Source organism: Antechinus flavipes, chromosome 1 (genome assembly GCF_016432865.1).
Source record: "Antechinus flavipes isolate AdamAnt ecotype Samford, QLD, Australia chromosome 1, AdamAnt_v2, whole genome shotgun sequence".
NCBI classification, from domain to species: Eukaryota; Metazoa; Chordata; class Mammalia; order Dasyuromorphia; family Dasyuridae; genus Antechinus; species Antechinus flavipes.
In genome coordinates, this window is record NC_067398.1 from 228,726,762 (window position 1) to 228,739,235 (window position 12,474).

Below are 12,474 nucleotides of genomic sequence, written 5' to 3' on the forward strand. Positions count from 1 at the left end.
AGAAATATCAACAATCTCAGATATGCAGATGATACCACTCTGATGGTAGAAAGTAAAGAATTAAGAAGTCTCTTAATGAAGTAAAAGAAGAAAGTATAAAAGTAAGCCATGGCTTGAAGCTTAACATTAAAAATACTAAGATCATAGCAACTGGCTCAATAACTGCTTGGAAAATAGAGGGAGAAGAAACAGAAATGGTGTCATATTTTACATTTTTAGGATCAGAGATTATTTCAGAAGGCAACTGCAGCCATGAAATTAAAAGATTCTTGCTTCTTTGGAAGAAAGCTATGGCAAATCTGGACAGCATATTAAAAAGCAGAGACAATCACCTTGCTAACAAAGACATGGTTTTTCCTGTAGCAAAATATATCTGTAAGCGTTGGATTATAAGGAAAGCTGAGCACCACAAATTGGATGCTTTTGAATTATAGTGCTGAAAAAGATTTTTGAGAGTCCCTTGGATAGCAAAGAAATCAAATTAGTCAATACTTTAAAAAAAATAATTCAGACTATTTAATGGAAAGACAAATACTGAAGATGAACTTTAAATACTTTGGACACATAAGGAGAAGACAACTCATTGGAAAAGACCCTAATGTTGGGAAAGATTAAAGGTAAAAGGAAAAGGGGATGGCAGAAATGAGATGGATAGACAGTGTCATAGAAACAATGAACATGAACTTGGACAAACTTCAGGAGACAATGGAGAATAGAAGGGCCTGTTGTGCCATGGTCAGTGGAGTCACAAAGAGACACATATGACTGAACAACAACAGCAACAACAACAATAACAAATGTTTATTGACTGACTCCTGGACCTCTTTCACATTCAGTTAGTAAGGAAATTTCTTTTCTCATTTTTTGACAAGAGCATTGCCATTCTTAGGTTATAAAGAGGTTTCTCTATCAGTCCATATATTTGTTATATTCATTATATTAACTGAATGCTTATTAATACTGGCTCAGTAAAGGTAAGGTTTCAATGTTTTATTTCTCATTAAATATTCTTTTGGCCATGAATGGCACAATGTTTAAAAGAAAACATATTTATTACCTGTCATTTCTAAAGACCTTTGGTAAGTACCTTCTGGGGAACCACATGGCCAGTGCACACATCAATACCCAGAGAATAGCAAGTTCATCAAGCATCTGACCCAGGAAACTCAGTGTTGCATGGAAATAAACTGATCCAATTCCTAAAATCAATTACAAACCAATAGAAAAGGTTAGAAGAGGAGATACAATATTCATGCAATGTTGAATGCTAGAATTTTGCTTGACTCTATGTATTTGTTACAAATATTTTGTTTTTCTTTATTTTTCTGCTGAGGGTATGGTTGGGGAATAGAGAAGGTGAAAAAAGAGAGAAACAGACAGAGAGAAGATAAGAAAGAGAGAGAGGGAAGGAGAGAGAATAGAAGGGAGAAAGAGAAGAGAGAGGAGAGAGAGTATATTTGTTCACTGAAAAAATTAATTACATTTTAAACAATTATTCAAAAATAAAAAATTAACTGAATAATTTTAATATTATTTTTAATATTTTAATATATTTAATTTAATACATTAATAATTTTTAATATTGTTATAATGCTGACATCTAATTCACAAATGGCACATCTCTCTCAGGAGGAAAAAAAAAAAAACAAATACAGGCCATTGTCTACAAATACATTTATAGATGTATTTATAAATGCATATAAATACATTTCATGTATGTTTCAAATATACAGATATCAGTGTGTTTCTAAGCTCACAGTTAAACACAATCTATCACATCCAAACTATACCAGGGCCTTCACAGAAATGGAAAGGTGATAAGCATCAACATTCTTCCCAAACCCTAGAACTTTTGTTCAATGAAGGCCTGTAAGCCAAGAGAAACTATTATCAAAATGGTTCACAGGACATGGAAAGATCAAAGTCCTACAATTATTTTAAAGTCCACTAGAAACAGAAACAGGACTAGGGGAAAAATGTTTCTCATAACTCTGTTCTCAGAATTCCCAGAAACTTACCACCAGAAGTAACAGTAACTTTTAAATAATGGAACTCTGGAGGGGAGTTACGTAAACCTGAGAGTTCCAGACAGCCTCAGTTGTTACTATAACTTTGAACATGTGTCAAGAAAGTGAACAAAAAGGTTTTCTAGACGTCAGAGTTGCTTGAGTTTACAAAACATTATGTCCAAAGGAGGTCAGGAAGTATGTAGAATTTAATATCTTCCCTTTCAGGTCATGCAGGAAAGGCTAAACACAAACTAATTAACTTACCAACAACAACAAGTAGTGTCCATATTAAATATATGCCACTGTTGAAGCATGCTGCATATTGACGGAATAAGCACATGCAGATGGGCGGCAAAATAAAAAACAAGACATTGCTGATCTGGAAAAAAAAATCAAATTAAAAGATGCATATTAAATAAAAGACAAAAAAAATGTGTTTAAAATGCATTTTGAAATATATTGAGGAAGGATATCACATCCCATCCCTCCCTTTTTCATATGTGTTTATCTATCTGTGGGGGCAGCTAGATGTCGAGTGCTAGGCCTAGAGTAAGGGAGAACCTGAGTTCAAATCCAACTTCAAATACTAGCTATACACCCCACTTAACCTATGTTTACCTCAGTTTTCCCGGCTATGAAATGGGGACTCTGAAGGAAATAGCAAACCACTCTAGTATCTTTACCAAAAAAAACCCATTAAAAATGGGGTCAAAAAGTTAGATACAAGTAAACAATTTAAAAATAGGTAGAGCACTGGGCTAAGGGTCAAAGGAATTCAGACAAAATAATATTAATAAAGCATTTAGCATGGTGCTTAGGACGTAGTAGATAACTTGATAAATGCATGTTCCTTTCCCCTTATAATTCCCCTCAAAAAAATTGACAACTCAATTTTGCAAAACAATAAAATAATATTTATACATATTTTAAAATAATTCAGGAAATTACATGACTGTTCCTGCCTGGAAGATCTACCAACAAGATCTACTGGTCTCTATTGTTTCTTTTAAACACATTTGTGTACAAAAAAGGAAAAGACAAAATTAAGAGTCAATCCTGAAAACAAAAAGAGGAAGAAACTAAGAGAAAAATTCAGGAAAGCCAGAAAGTAACAGTGAAGACAGATCTAATAAGTATGCCTGCTACTGGAATGAAAATTGTTTGTATCACTAAAGTTGAAAAGTAATCACGCTAAGTTATAATGTATTTATGACACTCTGTCAGAGAATCAACTTAATTACTTCCTAAGAATGAAGTTTTTAAGCAGAACTACGGAAAGCTACAAAATTTAAAAAACCTAATGATTTCTCCAGACATCTAGAAATTCAAAAAGGACATTTGCTCTTAAAAAATAAATAAATAAACGGATGAAAAACACTGTGAACTCTCACATAGATAAGGGGAAAGATCAAAGCAGCCACTTTTCAAAGGATTTTCCTAGTCTATGGAGCTAATGGGCAGCAGGAAACCACACCAAGGTTCCACCCCAAGTAGACAGATTTTTTTGTTAGTTTTATTTAACTGCAGGTTTTTCAATTATCCATGCCAATAGTAGCGTGGGTAACTGGGAAATTATTATGATTCACTAATATAGGGCATAGGTTTTGAGCTATTTTTTCCAGTGGCAGAGATGGATTTGTGTGGAGCTCAGGTGTTCCCCTCATGACCAGTGAGTAGTTATATACTCTTTGGGGTGCATGTAGTCTGTAGCTATGGGAAAAAGCCAAAGCCCTGTTACTTAGCATCCATGTGATCTTGGGCAAATGATTTAATCATCACGTACCTTAGTTTGACAATCTATATAATAGCAGGGTTTGATGAGAAAGATAAGATTTCTCCTACATGGTGAAAGCAAATAAAAATGCCCTTTTTAGTTCCTCTAGAAATATTTTAAAATAATACTTTTCTCTATAGCTTTTCCAGATTCCTAGGAGAAGTCCCTTGGAAAAGTGGATGGGATAGGTCAGAACAAAAGGGTCTATTTTGGCGTGAATTAATCAAAATAACCACAAAAAATAATAATCAGAAATTTAACAAAAAGTAGTTCTAGTTCAGAAACTAGATGGTGGATAGAGCATCAGACTCATCTTTCTGAATATAAATCTGGCCTCTCACAATTATTAGCTGGACAAGTTACTTAATTGTTTGCCTCAGTTTCCTCATCTGTTAAATGAACTAGAGAAGGGAATGGCAAACCATTCTAGTATCTTTGCCAAGACAACCCCAAATGGGGTCACAAAAAGTAGGACATGACTTAAAGATGACTGAACACTACCCCCACCAACGTTCAAAATAAGACCGTTGCTTTTCCTCTCCCCCATATGTAATCGGGACCCAGTTCCATCGTCCAAGGGTAATCTCTTTCCTATTCAATGTAGGGATTAGACTAGAGTCTACTCTAAAGGAGGCACTCAAATCTCTACTTTTTCGATTATATTCTCAATAGCAATCAATCAATAAACATCAAGTGCCTACTATGTGCCAGGCACTGAACTTACTATAAATCTGTAGGAAGAACCCAATTGATTCATTCAGGAAAGTAATGTCAGAAGAAGGCAATAGAAGTGTTGTTGTTCAGTTCGAGGATGGTAACCCAGCTTATATTTTAAGATGTTTTTCCTGGTTCAAGATTCCTATAAATATTATCTGAAATCTCTCTGGGCAAAGAGTCATGACAGAAGCATAGTGGACTATTTCATTGACTTGTGTATTAAAGATAAATTAAATAAAACTACATCTGGCAGACAATGTCCACACTCAAAAGTGTAGTACCGGTATTAATATTTTTTGTCCAACAAATTCTAAATCCTATGACCTATGACATCATTAGTCTATCTTTCTTATCTCTTGAGCTACTTGGTATACTCCTATATCTACACCTCTTTAGTTACAGATACACACACACACACACACACACACACACACACACACATTGTGAAAGGCAGCTAATGTAGAAGATAGGGTACTTGGCAGGGTATCAGAAAGTCTTGGGTTAAAAACCTGCCTCAGATACTAGCTGTGTATTTAATCTTGGGCACTTGATCAGTTTGGGTTTCAAGCAGTTGCCTAGAACTTAACAAATCAATTATAAAAGTAAAAGGAATCACCAAGGAATTCCAGTTTTTGCACAATACAGATTATTTACATAAATTCCCCTAGGGCAATGCCAGAGCAGGTGAAGGTCCCATACACTACACCAGGATTTCACTTGGCATTCAGTTTGCCCAAACTCCATGAGCAGGCTTCTCAACCTGGAAGACCACTCTGTGCCACGGTTTCCCCACTCTGGAATTTGTTTGCCCCAGTAGCCTTCTCATACTGGAAGCATCCTCCATCTTTGAAGAATCCTCAGATTATTAGTCAATTCCTTAACTGAGTTTCATTGGAGAAATGATGGACAGAAACAGCTACACCCAAAGAAGGAATACTGGGAAATGAATGTGAACTATTTGCATTTTTGATTTTCTTCCCGAGTTATTTTTACCTTCTGAATCCAATTCTCCCTGTGCAACAAGAGAACTGTTCGGTTCTGCAAATATATATTGTATCTAGGATATACTGCAACATATTTAACATATATAGGACTGCTTGCCATCCTGGGGGGGGGGGGAGGAGGGAGGGAGGGGAAAAAACGAAACATAAGTGATTGCAAGGGATAATGTCGTGTAAAAATTATCCTGGCATGGATTCTGTCAATACAAAGTTATTATTAAATAAAATAAAATTTAAAAAAAAAAAAGATTATTAGTCAATTCCTCTCAAAACCTTCATTTTAAGGAAGGTCAGCTTGGGGCAACTAGGTAATGCAGTGGACAGAGGGTCTTGGAGTTAAGAAAACTCATTCTCCTGAATTCAAACCTGGCCTCAGACACTTACTATCGATGTGGCTCTAGGCAAGTCACTTAACCAAACTTGGCCAGTTTCTTCATCTATCAAATGATCTGGAGAAGGAAATAGCAAAAATTTGCTCCAGTATCTTTGCTGAGAAAACCCCAAATAGAGTCACAAAGAGCTAAACAACTGATGTGGACCAGTTACTTCTTCATTTCCCTCCACTATCCTATAAAATTTTTGGCTTCAAATGCTGTCTTCCTCCATTAAAAAGTAAGCTCCCTGAGGGAAGAGACTTTTTTTCTGCTTATATTTCTATTCCAAGCACCCAGCACAGAGCCCAGCAAATAGTAAGGACTTCATAAATCCTTGGTGACTTGATTTGACTGGACTGGACTGTACTCTGCCATTATCAAAATATGACCCTCCTTCTGGTCAGCCAAACTAACTCCACCCTATAATCAACATTTTTTTTTTTTCCACTCTGAATTCCTTCAGTACAATCTGTTTTATACTGTGCAACACTTGGTTAACACATTGTTTTGGAATTTTCTGGTTTCAATGTGTCTCAGTATTGTCTTCCTGATTTCAAATTCAACAAACTTTTATTGCTTCCCAAGGACGAGGACCAAATCTTCAGCCTCTTATCTTCCTCTAAAGGACTTTAGTAGGATTGGGCACAGAGTAGATATCTAATATAATTTGTTAAATAGGTAAGTAGGTAGGTAGATAAAAGCTTGTTAAATAAATGAGTGCCACATGTGGTTGATCCTCTGTTCATCTTTTCTAAGATGATATAGGAAACCTCTTCCCCTCCACAAATGTTAACTGATCCTACCAGCCTAAGGACTAGCCTTCCTTCATATTCTCTCTTGTATAGCAACAAATGCTGAAAATCATAAATATGCCAAAGGATAAAACTTTCCCTCACCCAAAAAAAAAAAAAAACTTGAGTTAGAGAAACATTGTTAGGCTTTCTGAAATGTATTCTTCCAGATTTGGATTAATTTTATCCATCTCTAATGAGATTAGCTTTAAAAAGGAAAAAGAAATACCACTACCAAACTATCTCAAATATTCATAGAAAAAGAGAAAAGCACAATTGTAGAAAACTTGAAATATACAAATTGGATTATTTTGGCTAAAAAATCTTATACTGACTTTCTATCACCACTACCAGATTCCCTGGAAGGAAATTATTCTACTTTTTGCTTCATTGTGTATTAGGCAGTATGTATGTATGTAGCTGACTGGTCTTTGGTTGTGCTATGGAATTACTTCGTTTGTAGGTAACTCTTTTGTGTTTCAAGTTCAAAGAAAATTTATCTTCATACTACCCCCTTATGAAAAATGGATGTTATCCCCATATAACAAAAAAGGAAAATGAATCCAAAAAATGTGCTTTATTCTTGCTTTTGAAACAGCTTCTGCTCTCATAGCTCCCCCAACTCACTCTCAATGCAACTTCCCATTGTCTGTTTACCCATAGTTATACAAACATCCTCCCAGAATTACTAAATCAGTGTCATCTAATTACATTGAAATATAGTTTATTGTGTAGGTTGTATAAGTGTTTTCCTTAGGAATTGACAATGTCACAAAGAAAGATCTTGTGTATTTGTGCAAGATGTAATGGCTTTGAACATGGATCCAGAAATCAAAAGGGTTGGGGTTTAAATTCCAGTTCTACGATTCACTGGTCCCACGTATCTCTATGGGTCTCAATTGCCTCGTGTGTATAAGGGAGTTGTTGTAATTTAGGTGATCTCTAACAGTTCCCTTCTAGCTTTACTGTTCTAGTATTTTATAAAACTCCTAAACAACACCAAGTCAAATACACAAGTTTTAAAACTCCAGTGGAATTACTGTTTTCTGTTAGAAAAACCAAAGATAAAGAGGTTTACTATGTTGTGGAAATCAAACTCGGTGCCTGAATCTCGAGCAATAATATACGCTCAAAATGTCATCCACTCACTCGTCTCTTCCTGCCTCCGTTCTGCCTTTCTTTGTACGTCGGGCGTTTAGCATAGTGCCAAGCACATAGGAGGTGCTAAATAAATGTTAACTTGTTGACAAGTAACTGCCCCACTCCGTAGCAATTCCAACCAGTTCAGTGCTCCCGGAATTCCCCATTTCCTCCTTTCCCAGGACTCCAAAGAGACAAGGCGTTCATAATGTAGAAGTCATTTAGTGGAATGGGACTGCGTCACTTGGGAGACCTTTCATGCATTAAAAGGGGCACCGGGCCGCTACTGAAACTTCTCAGAGTTTCATTACCCTCGCCCAGAGGGGCTAAACCTCGAGTCAATCTACCCGTGAATTTGTAAGCCTGTTCCTCCATGACGCAAGGCTGAGCAGCCCAGGGCTTCAGGGGCACAAGCAGAAAATTACAGAAAGAGATTGTAGAAAAGGACAAGACCAGATGTCAGGAAAGGTAAGAGGGAACGTCACGGATAAGCCTGCTTAGACTGACACACGCGCGTGCATTCGCGGACGCGCGTGCCCAGGCACACCGGGCACCACCCCCTGCAAACACACACGCACGCACCCACCCGCACTCACGCAAGCACACCCCCTCCGACTCCCCGCACCGTGTTGTAGAACTCGGCGATGGCCGGCACGATGGTGTAGTTATCCTCGCACCAGTCCACCTCCGAGCTGCCTGCCCGCAACTGGTCCCAGAAATGCTGGGCGCTCATGGTCCAGGCGGCCGGTTCTGCTGCGCTCTGCGCGCTGGAGGCCGGGGCGGAGATGTTTCCTCTCCGCTCTTCCGTGTATCATTCAGCTGAGCAGCTGGTTACTCCAAAGCCAGGAAAGGCTCCGCGGCTGGGAGCTCGCCGCGACCGTGACCAAAGCCAGCAGCTGTGCCTTTATCCTGGTCTCCCACTCCAGCGCCCTCCCAACAGGCCGGATGTTCGGCCTCCGAAGCTTAGTCTTCGGCTCTCCGCCTGTAGGAGACGATCCTTTCGTAGACCCCTCCTTTCGTTCCTCCTCCTGTCCCACCCCTGGGGGCGGCTACCTCGGGCACGCCCACTCCGTTTCTCCCTTCCCGCATCTCCCGGGTCCTAGCCTGGGACACTAGGAAGCTGGGCAATCTAGCTAATTGTCCGACGACAGTTTTTCTATTGCTTTTTCTCCCTTTTCGTTTCAAAGCCTTCGGGGCTGGGGACAACCACTTGAGGCGTCCTCAAGCTCCTCCTAATGGAGGACTTTCCCTATCACCCTCTGCTCCACTACACACACACACACACACACACACACACACAAAACCTCGAATACATTTTCTATATATGTCATTGTACACCCAGAGTCTACCTAGCACATTATCAGGCACGTAATAAGTATTGATTGATTGATGAATGGAGGTTAAAAAGGATAGAGGCCAGACAAAGGTAAAGGGATGTAAACTGAGTAGTAAAAAGACTATTTGATGCTTCCTCCCTTTCTTGGGGACATGCAAAGGGCAGTGCAGAGAGGGGAGACTCTCCTATCTCTTCTTCAATCCACGGTCAAAGACAAAACAAAATATTGCCCTCCTTATGATCAAATGGTTTCTTTGGGGAAAAAATCCATTTTATTAATATTGACTTAAACACCTGCCTACTTCCCGTTCACATAATATTGTAAAATAAAAGAAACTCAGATTTGGAGGGATCTGTCTTAAGAAATGACCAGAATTGCCTTGTGGCCATCTAGGGTCTATAGAGTCATCAAGAATTAGAAAGGCCTACTTCTTTTTCTTTTTCTTTTTCTTTTTTCCTGAGTCAATTGAGATTAAGAGATTTGCCCAGGGTCACATAGCTAAAAAGTGTTAAGTGTCTGAGATCACATTTGAACTCAGGTTCTCCTGACTTCAGGAGAAGTTCTGCTCTATCCACTGTGCTACCTAGCTATCCCTACTCCTACTTCTTGATGAAGCACTTTCATTCCCCTAAGAATCACAGAATTTAGAGTTAAGAAATATTCTTAAAGATCATTTGGGCCTAATCCAATATCTCTCTACTCTCTTCTCAACAGATGAGGAAACTAGATCATAGAGAGGATAAAGTCTTTTGCCCTGCTGAGTCACAAGAGTACTAAGTAATATTCCAGATCTCAAGAGCTTTGGGGGGGGGGGGGACAATTTAGATCCTTAAATTTTTCTTTTATCCATCCAAAATCTGACTGTGTTTTCTAGCTGCTGGTTTTAGCTCTGTTCTCTGAAGCCAAACATGATAAGCCTAAATCCTATTCTACAGGTATCCTGTCCTTTTAATTTTTTTTCTCATCTAGGCTAAAAATTCTGAGTTGCTCTCATTGGTCTTCATATAGCATGATTCCTATTTTCTTCACTAACTGGTTAATCCTCTTTTGGAAAGACTCCAATGTTTATCAATGCCTTTTCCAAAATGGAGTATGCAGAAATGTTTCACATTAGAAAGAGAGGATATAATCTCTCAGTACTAGACACCAATACTTCTACTAGAACAGCCTAAAAATATTTGTATGACAGGGGTGATGTTGGTAGTGGAAAAGGTACTATCAAAACTACAACACTGAACTGCATTTCACTAAAAACCTCTTGACCATTTCCCAGGAAGTATTTTATGGTCATCTCTCTTCCATCTTGTACTTAAACAGTTTGCTTGGTTTGGTTTAATTTGGTTTTGTTCTAACACAAAAACTTTCTTTTACACACACGCCCCTACACACAGCCCCAATATGGCTATTGAAATAGCTCAGGCAATAAAATTCAAGACAGCCACAATGAGAAAAATTTAGAATGTATTTGGTACCGAGCTCAGGATGGAGTTCTAATCGAATTCCGTACCTTACAGAACTAAAGACAGTCCTATAAGCATTTCTGTTCAGTTTGTTACATTTTAATCTGTGATTTGCATTTTACAACAGAAGGATGGGAACATAGATCAGTTTCGAGTAGCGCCCGAGTACCTCCCACCCGGAACAGATACCCTTAAGGGCATTGTTGAGCCGGCCTTTTGAAATATAAAAGAAATCCCCCAATCTAGCTGAGCCCGAGGCGGAAAGGAGGGGAAAGGAGGACTATTTGTCCATTTCAGCTATTGACTCTTAATTTATTTATTTATCCATTGTTTTAATCTGCTGAGATCTCTCAAATCTCTCATCCCAAATTCCTCCCTCCAAAAAAAGACGGGCGGTAAGAGAAGTATTGACTTCAAGCTACATAATTTTTTGCTAGTTCATTTGTTTGTTTTGGCTATCAGAAAGAATAAACAGAAATGAGGAGTGGGGGAAAGAAATGGGTATTTGATTCTGATTTGAAATTTAGATACTTTCCACCTGTAATCCTTGTCTCAAAGTCCACTGGTATAGACTGCAATTGGGTCAGGGTGCAGTTGGTGAAAACTGAAAGAGCCTCAGTTCTCATAGTTTCTTTTGAGCTCTTCAGGGTGAGTCCTCTTTTGGCACTCATCAAGTTTCAAGTTTTCTTTGGGTCCCTTCAGCTTTGAGTTGCTTCAAAGACTTCTGGCTTCTAGTTTTAAGAGAGATGGAAGAAGCCAACCTCACTTCACAGCATTGGAGGGTGTCATAAGTGAAATGGACATTTTTCAGTACAAAGACCCCAAGCCCCAGGGGTTCCACTGTAGTGTTAATATTTCCTTTCTACAAAAAGAAAACTTTCCTGCTCTAACTAGTAGTTCAAGAAAACTTTCCCAAATTAGCCCAGCCTCTCAGCATAATAGTCTACTTCATATTTCTTCCTCAAAGCATTTTTGTAATTTTGAAATTACTAACTATATATAATTATGTCCTTATCATTTCTATGTTAGGCTTTGAAGTACTTTAGGTCAAGTCCCTTATCTGTCCTATAACATGCATTATAATAAGGCATAATTAGAGTTAGAGTTTGAAGAACTATTGGAGTAATCTAACCCCTTCATTTAACAGATGAGGAAGAGGAAATTCACAAAACTTAAATGATTTGCTCATCACCCAGGTAGTAAGTGAAAGTGCCAGGATATGTATATATTTAGAAAAAACTTAAATTCCAAATGGTAAAAATAAGTTTTGAAGGTAAAACCCTGATTATCTGGAAAAATTCAGCTACTTAAAATGATTTACTATTCTTCAAGAGTTGTGGCTGTGAATTGTATGAGATTTCCCTAGGAAAATGTTTGTATAAATATGTCTTGTATTGAGAGATTGTTCACCTTAGCACAGATGAACCAGGGCACTCAACCCTCCCTGTCCTGTACCGAAAATATGGTTTACCTAAGAAACCACTTTCTAATAGAGGGCTGTCTTTTTTTTTTCCATAATCATTGACTTGTTAACAAACTTCCAGCCAGAAACAATGCTAATTATGATTCACAGGTCTAAGGATTCTCCCAAAGGGAGAAAGTAAGAAAGGTATTCAAGATTCTATGTCAACTGGGTAGGGGACAAGTAATTTACTCCTACTCACAAAAAGGAATACTAAGTATACAATAATCACAGTGTATGCTAACAGGATGATTAAAACAGAATGCAATAATATTACTGGTACAATTGGCTAGGAGCAATATTTAAACCTTATCAGATTATAAAGTAGTTTTACAAGACTGTTTAATTAGGCCCCTCACATTTCACCTTGGTACTATACTGTCCAACCAAATAGCCAAGTTTGGATCAG

At 38.1% G+C, this 12,474-nt stretch overlaps 1 protein-coding gene across 1 annotated transcript in view; it reads right to left on the reverse strand.

The window, feature by feature from the left end:
* Nucleotides 1-8,743, reverse strand: part of ACER2 (alkaline ceramidase 2) — a 33,356-nt gene extending 24,613 nt beyond the window's left edge. Inside the window, exons 1-3 of the mRNA XM_051997413.1 lie at nucleotides 8,432-8,743; nucleotides 2,274-2,388; nucleotides 1,058-1,199 (exon numbers count right to left, since the gene is read on the reverse strand). Of these exons, the coding sequence (XP_051853373.1) occupies nucleotides 1,058-1,199; nucleotides 2,274-2,388; nucleotides 8,432-8,539 (365 nt within the window). The 5' untranslated portion in view covers nucleotides 8,540-8,743. The remainder of the gene's footprint in view (nucleotides 1-1,057; nucleotides 1,200-2,273; nucleotides 2,389-8,431) is intronic.
* Between the last annotated feature and the right edge of the window lie 3,731 nt (nucleotides 8,744-12,474).